Here is an 8,050-nt window from a genome sequence, read left to right as displayed (position 1 = left end):
CTAGGTCAAATGTGCACGAGCCACAGCTGTTAGTTTATATATTCCAAGATGCCTTTTATGTTCTTTTCCTTTCCCCTACAGCTGCCTATACAGTTTCTTAAATTATCTCATCGTACATAAGATGTTGAGGCCTAAAAGTTGAAATTAAATGGTAGGTTTAAAACCAGGTCTACCATCTCCATAGCTTGAACTTTGAGTTACAAAAGTTTACTGAGGGAAGGAAATACACAGGATATTCTGGGTAAACTGTAGGTTCATCGTGAAAATCAATAATACTGGGAAAGAAAATTAATGGATTGAAAGATACTGAAGTGACTCTGTTCAGATGCTTTTAGGTTAAATAATATATTCTGAAAAGTCACTTTTGTTCTATGGTAAGGTGGGAGCTATATGTTAATTTCTTTTATTCCTGGATCATTTTCTCTCTGAGGTGTCATCAAGTTGAGTTTTCAGTACTACATTGAAATGAATATTCATCACAGAGTTACAGCTTTTGAAAAATCTGCAGGGAAAAAGAAAAAAAGCCCCGAACCCCTTTTCTTCCCCCGCTTCATGCAGCTCTGAACAGGCACAGCTCCCTTGGGTTAACAAAGCAGCACACAGCATCTGTGTGCTTCTGGGCACAGGCTTTGAGCTCTCCAGGTGTCCCCTCATGTGGGACCAAGAGGTCAAGACAAATGTAAGAGTTTTGAGGGTTGGAGCTGCAGGAACAATGAGAACAGTGAGGGGCAGCCCTGGTACTCCCTCAAGGAGACAAAGGTACTTGAGCTCATCACGGTCAGAACCCTTGTGGGGAGGTGGAGCAGTTACCAAGCAGCTTTGGGCTGCTGGGACCAGGACTGCTGTAAGCAGTCCTCCAGCACTGAAAAAACCTACAGATTTTCAGGAAAATGGACAAAATGGCATTAATGGGTGAGTGAAATGATGTGGGTATTGGACTGGGGGCAGGAAGTTTAGGAAACAAGAGTGAAATGTGGGGTATGTCACTGCTCTCACTGGTCAATAATGTGGTTTTAAAGACCTGATTGATAAAATGGTGAATTCCTTGGCTCACAAGACAGGTAGAGCTTTTCACCAACATTCTCTTTAAAAGCTATGTTTTAAAAGCAATTTAAATGCTGTGGAGAACAGTGCAATTTCAATGCAATGGAGAAAAATGCTGCAATAAATTGCACAGGAGGTTTGCAATTTACAAGTAAGAGGAAACACTTCCACAAGGGTGAGATTGGGCTGGTGCAGCTAAATCCTTCCAAAAGCTCAAGAGATGGAGCCTCTGCCTGGCCATCAGTGCTGCTTTCACTGCAATCAGTAAATGCCCTTGATGGGACATATGGCATTTGTCCAGTCATAAAATTGCCATTTTATTGACATGTTATGAACACTTCTGATTTTTTTTTCTAATCTTAATGCAGATTCTTTTAATTCTATATTGATACATGCACCTTTGGGCTCAATGAGCAATAAAAAGGCTGCATTTAGTGCCACATAGTGGTAAAAATAAAAAAATTCAGCGAGGCTGGATATTTTGTAGCAATGCAGAACATTAGGTGTTAATGCTAAACTTGTAAAAGCAAAAGTACATTTCAAAAAAATTAGGATATACCAATCAACTTGTATAATATGTATCACCAAGATCTGATTGTCTGAGGATGGTTTATACCACTCACTAGATAAATGTGCAATACAGGAAATTTTTTACTCTGTATTTAGAATTAGCTTGCTTTGCAACAAGCAGAGTATTTCGCTCATTTATAGCTTGACAAAATGGTGAGGGATGTGATAGTGGAATCGGCCCTTGCAAGGGGCACAGCAGCCACAGGGCAGAGCCATCCTGGATTAGAGCTGTAAAGATATCTCAAAAAATGGCAATAATATGGAGCAGTTTCTGAAGAAAAGGCTAATTTGGGATCTCTGGATTGGGAAGACTTTTGCACATTTTGGTGATGAGTAGTTTTTTGCTCAGGTAATGCAGAAAAACATTACTCTTGTCAGTAACACAGGTAATAGTACTTCTGCAAGTGTAATAGATGTGTTGCAATTCATCTCCAGCCATCCAGCACCAGGGCAAGCTAGATGAAACAAAACCTGTAATGGTTAAAACAGGCTGAAACAAACTAATAAGATCAAAATTTCCCATCAAGCTCTCCAAAAGATGAAAACACCTAAACAAGATATGTTTGTATAGGGTTATGAATGGGTCAAACCTGTGATGTAACTTCAGATTCAGGAAACACAGTGAAACTGAGCTCCTGTTCCTGCACGATCTTTCAGGGGCTCCAGAGGGACTTGTGACACCTCTACCTACACAACACATTTGCACACACAGTAGGACGGGGTATTTCCCTTGCCTGCTGGCATAGCATACCATTGAACAGTACTGTTCTGTAGAAAAAGAAACTAAATTTAATATTTTTGCAGTTTGTGTTTGGATGCTCACTGGCAAAGTGCTTCAAAATATAGATTTGATTCTGTATACAGTCTTGCTTCAGTTGCAGAGTTCAGCTGATATCTGTTGCCTGCTCCTCTGAAAGCAATTTCTTCCACTTCCCTACACAGACATTTTTCAGGTAAGGAAGCAACAATTGCTGCTATTTTTGCTTCAGGCAAAAATACTATGGCACACTATTTGGGAGGGTATTTAAATTTCTTTTAGAGCAATATCAATATATTGGTACAAAAATCTTATGGTGTCATAGGAAATAAATCTATGTGATCTGGGTGAGATGGCTCACTAGCACACAAAACTGCACAGAATTCTCCATGCAGAAAAAAAACAGAAAAGGTGTTTGGGATTGTTTTGTTGTTTTAACCAAGGAAGAACCTACAAGGCAGCCCTGCAAAAACCACATGGCTGAGGGTACCAAATAGGCTCAAAGGTAGTGCCAGTGAGGCCTGTCCTGTACAGCTGTGGTGGCACATGTGTGGGTTTGGGATGCATCCAAGAGATGCTGGTGTATAAAAACAGCCTCCAACTGATTCATGGCTCCAGCAGCCCTTGTACAGCTTCTGCACTGGTATGAATATTGAACCTTTTGGCTAAGGAAAGAATTTTAAAACCAGAGAAAGGGAGAAACTACTCAGTGTGAGTTAGTGGGAGTCATTAAACCCAGGCTGTTCCACAGATGAGAAGAAATTAGCATTCAGGATGGGGAATAAGCTCAGTAGGGTTTATTTTTACAGTCCAGCGTGCTTGCAAACTTCACAGCAGTACATGGAAGGAGTGAAGGGATCCATATCACGAGCATATGGAGCACAGGCAAAGACAGCTTTTGTGAGTAGTTTGACAACTATTTGGCTGCATTCTGCTCAAAATATTTGTGACAGCAGCAAGTCAGAGCTGCCACAAAGATGACAAATTCTTTGAAGTCCACTTGGGAATCTCCATTTTCATCCAGGTTCTTGAAGACTTTATCAATAGCATTCTTGTCCTTCCCAGACTGCAAAAGAAAAAGAGCAGGCTGAGGTGAGAGGATGCACAATCCCAATGCAGCAACTTCTCTGAACAAGGTCCTTTGGTAAGGTGCTGTGTGTTCCCACTGTCTGCACAGCAGCAGTGAGTACCAAAAGCATGTGCTTCTGCATTTATTACACATGAGAGCTGCAGTCATGCACTGTCACAGACAGGCATGTTTGCTACATTTAAAACAGCATTTATCACCATTAAAGCTGTGCAGCACAAAGCCCTGAGGACAATCCCCAGATGAATTAACTGCTATGAGTTCCCCATCCATTCCCCTGGAAAGACTCAGTTGGAGCACAGGCAGTTTGCAGTTTTGCAAAAAGATGCTTTCCTGGGGCAAATGTAAAATTTAAGCTTCATTGGATATTTCCACCCCAGAAAATATGCAAACAGCCTCAAAAGTGCTTTGAGTGCTGCCACCAGCCTTATGGTCCAGCAGAAGCTGCTCACAGAAGCTGGTGGCTGGGAAGGTGCCTCCTGAAGCCTGTGGGATGCTGAGATTGAGTTAACACAGTAAATCTTTTTCTAAATTGTCATTATTCTTCTAAGTTGCCACTATTCCAATGGAATGACTGAACACCATCAGCCACAGCCAGCATGGCTTCATGAGAGGGAAGTCCTGCTTATCAAACCTGACTCCCTTTTATGATAAAGCAACCCACCTAGTTGATCAAGGGAAGCCAGCTGATGTCTTCTTTTTGGATTTCAGTAAAGCTTTCAATACTGTCTCTCACAGGATCCTTCTGGGCAAAATGTCCAGCACACACCTGGATAAGCACATCATGGCATGGCTGAGCAACTGGTACATGGGTGGGGCATGACAGGGGGACATCAGACTGGGGACCTGTCACTAGTGGGGCTCCACTGGGGCTCCATCCTTGTCCCTGTGCTCTTCAACATCTTCATAAATGACTTGGACACGGGACTGGAAGGGATTCAGAGCAAGTGTGCAGATTATACAAAACTGAGAGGAGCTGCTGACTCTGTTGAAGGTAGAGAGACCCTGTGGAGACACCTCAACAAATGAGAGGGCTGGGCAATCACCAACCATATGAAGGGAACAAGGAAAAGTTCTGAATTCTGTACCTGGGATGGGGCAATCCTGCATGTACGGACATAGTGGGGGATGAGGTGCTGGAGAGCAGCACCATAGAAAGGGGCCTGGGGGTCCTGGAGAGTGGCGAGTTGAACAAGAGTCAGCAGTGCCCTGGCAGCCAGGAGGGCCAGCCCTGTCCTGAGGGGCATCAGGCACAGCATGGCCAGGCAGGCCAGGGAGGGGACTGTCCCACTCTGCTCTGGGCTGGGGCAGCCTCACCTCAAGTGCTGGGGACAGTTTGGGGCACCACAATATAGGAAACATTAGAAAGAGTCCAAAGGAGGGCAGTGGAGATGGTGAAGGGCCTTCAGGGGAAGTTGTGAGGGGTGGCTGAGGTCACTTGGTCTCTTCAAGTGGAAAAGGAGACTGAGGGGAGACCTCACTGCAGTCTGTAACTTCCTCGTGAGGGGAAGAGGAGGGGCAGACACTGATCTCTGCTCTGTGGTGACAGTGACAGGATCCCAGGGAATGGCCTGAAGTTGTGTCAGGGGAGGTTTAGGTTGGAGATCAGGGAAAGGTTCTTCATCCAGAGGGTGGCTGGGGACTGGAAAAGCTTCCCAGGGAAGGGGTCACAGCACCAGCCTGACAGAGCTCAAGAAATGTTTGGACAATGCTCTTGGGCACACTTGCTGTGGCTCTTGGGGTGTCCTGTGTAGGGCCAGACTCAATGATCTTTGTGAGTCTCTTCCAACTCAGCATAGTCTGTGCTTCTGTGACTCTGTGAACCACTACATTTCAAGGCTGATGTTAAGAATTGCATAATCGAATTTAAAAGTGTTTGTTTGTTTGTTTGTGGTTTTGTGGTGGGTTTTTTTTTTGTTTTGTTTTGTTTGGTTTTTTTTTTTCCATTTTGCCAAAATAGATTAAAAAAGAAAAGAAGCTTACAGGAGGGCTTTTTGGCGCAGATAATCTACAGGGCTTTTTGAAGCTGCAATTTTAATATTAAACAGGAGATGGCAGTACAGACCTGTTAAAGCTAGGAAACAATCGTGTGGCTTTCCTAGAAGGTAAAAAAAAAATCTCATCTAATACTAGAAAGAAATTATATAAACTTCCACCAATTTAAAACTATTACTACCTAAATTTAAATCTGAAGGCATTTTTTGATCATGTTCTAATTAACAAAATTTGTCATCCTGCAATTTAATGTTTCACTTTAAATGCAGATGTTTTAAAATCACTAAAAATTGAACCATTTCCTTAGATTTGACAGATGACTGTATCTGGAAGGTTTAATTAATTTTAAATTGGTAAATTACAGTGTTTTAATTTTACAAGTGAAAATTATTTAGTGAACTATATGAACTAGTTGTGAGATACAAAAATAGAAATTGTTTTTTGGAAATTCTTTATAACTGAGTCCAGTCCTTCAGTCCTGTGATATTTATGCCTGCCTGATTGACTCAAGACCTTTCCAGGAAGTTGTGATCTGTGCCAGCTATAACCAATTCTAAGGCTAAAAGTACACACGAGTAATTGGAAACACTGTTCCCTAGATTTTCTAGCAAATAAAAAATACAGATATAATGGCAGGAAAATGCAGGTAGAACTTTTTTCTGAAGTCAGACTTATGTTCTCAGGTTTTTTCCTTGCAGTTATCCTGTCTTCTGGCAAGACAGGAATAAGGAATATTATTGGTTTAAATTTATTTAAAATAGTGGCATTAAAATGTGGGGGTTTTGGGTTGTTTTTGTTTTGTTTTTGTTTTTTCTAGAAGAGGTAAAGCGGGAAAGGGAGATGAAGACTAGAATATAAGAGGGCAATTAGCTAATTATCTTCCTGGAAAATTCCACGTTTTCCACCAGGTGCAGGAAATAGCTAGAGCCAGTATGAGCAGCTGTGGGGAACTGGAAGTGGTGCCGGGCCACCAAACACAGTCAGGACAGACCTGTGAGCGTCATCTCATTTGGTAGCTGCTTACCGCAGTGGCTCCCCAGCCTTATTTAGGCCAAATGCCAAGTGTCTGGGGGATTTCCATGCCATCATAGAATTGTGGTTTTGTTGTTGGGTTAGTTTCTCTTTACATGGAAGTGCTGTGGGTACCACACAGCTCCATGCTCAAGAGCAGGACCCTTCTGTGATGCTGTTGGGTCACGAGCGCTTACCTGTCTTACACAGATTTCTCAGAAACATTGGAATATATCCCCACTGAGCCACCCAGGTCCTCATTCTGAATATTGCATCTCTAATTTGTGAGACATAACTCCAGCAGGCATGGATTTCATATGGTGAATTCATACAGCTTGCATGGAAAGATACTGAATTGTATCAAGTGCTCTGGCTGCAGTGCCCTGAAATAGTTGTTATAAAACTGAACTATGCTGGATACAAAAACTGAAAGCCACACAAGGAGCATTTGTTTCTAGGCTTTTGCCGTTTAGAAGAGTAACAAAACAGTACAAACAGGGAAACATTATTCCAATGTGGAAAGAGCAATGTATTTAAAAGTATTTTCTGTATTTTTAGTGAAGGGAAACAAATTAAAAAAAAAAAATTGAAATCGTCTCCCTGGCAGCTAAAGCTTTTACTAGAACATATTAAGCACTTTGAATACCTACTGAAATGCATTTTATGATTACATACAAATCTATGTTATACAATAGAAAACATGTCTTTCTTTTGCTGTTAAAGACAAATGCCAGTTTGCTTTGAGTTAATCTGTTGTTCTCATTTATGCATCATTTTGATGAGCATAGTGAGTATGCCGTATAAATACCTAGAGAAGGTAAATGTATAAATATTTAGAGACATTCCCCATCTGCAATCAAGATCCTCAATTGCTGACAGCACAACTACCTTCACAGAAGTTGTGACATGAAGTGAGATGTTAAATCCAGGGACAAACAGAAGTAAGTGAATTCTGAAGTTGAAACCAAATCTATTTCAAAGCCATTGTCCTGATAACTCAAGAGATGAATTTAGCAAATAGGGAATGGCCCTGCCTATTAAAACCAGTTTTACACAGTTTGTGCAAAATCTTTTTTAAATTTCATATTTTCCTACAAGCCATTGCATATTTTTGGATATAATTTCTTCAAAAATGTACTTAAAAACTGTTTCTCCAGGCTGCTCTTGCACCTGCTACACAGAAACGGTGCCGCGCTGTTCTCTTACCGCAAGGAAATTTGGGAGCTCCTTTTCCAGCAGAGTCTTTAGCTCTGTTTTGCTGAGGGTTTGCCTGTTGCCATCAGTCCTTGCATACTGGTCAAACACAGCAATGGTCATTCCCATTGCAGTTTCCAGCTGAGACATGTTGCTTCTGGAGCCTGGCTTTCTCCTCAGCAGGCACAGCCTCAGGGCTCTCTTGGAGGATGGAGCCTGCTCTGCTTCTGGGGTTCTTTATGCATCTGTCCCCTCCAATCAGTGGCTGCACACCCAGGGGACAGTTATCCATTAGCAAACACCTGTATCTGGAGTACACACCTCCATGCCAACACCTTTTCAAAACTAAAGGGTTTTTTTTTTATTGCCCTGGCATGACTGGTACAACCAGT

General features: G+C 42.0%; 1 protein-coding gene across 1 annotated transcript; it reads right to left on the bottom strand.

The window, feature by feature from the left end:
* Positions 1–3,153: 3,153 nt before the first annotated feature.
* S100P (S100 calcium binding protein P) lies at positions 3,154–7,833 on the bottom strand. Its single transcript, XM_053941262.1, has 2 exons — positions 7,671–7,833; positions 3,154–3,437 (listed from the first exon to the last, which is right to left on the bottom strand). The coding sequence occupies exons 1-2, from the start codon at positions 7,806–7,808 to the stop codon at positions 3,288–3,290; spliced, it is 288 nt and encodes a 95-aa protein (XP_053797237.1). The 5' UTR covers positions 7,809–7,833; the 3' UTR covers positions 3,154–3,287.
* Between the last annotated feature and the right edge of the window lie 217 nt (positions 7,834–8,050).

This window comes from Vidua chalybeata, chromosome 4, assembly GCF_026979565.1.
Source record: "Vidua chalybeata isolate OUT-0048 chromosome 4, bVidCha1 merged haplotype, whole genome shotgun sequence".
Lineage (NCBI taxonomy): Eukaryota > Metazoa > Chordata > Aves > Passeriformes > Viduidae > Vidua > Vidua chalybeata.
This window is presented reverse-complemented; position numbering and strand designations above follow the sequence as displayed.

What these genes read in the sequence shown, in the direction of transcription:
- S100P (XM_053941262.1), bottom strand. Translation starts at nt 7,808, where the DNA reads ATGTCTCAGCTGGAAACTGCAATGGGAATGACCATTGCTGTGTTTGAC. An exon ending in AGCTCCCAAATTTCCTTGCG is followed by an intron (nt 3,438 to 7,670) that starts GTAAGAGAACAG and finishes TTTCTTTTGCAG; the next exon opens with TCTGGGAAGGACAAGAATGC.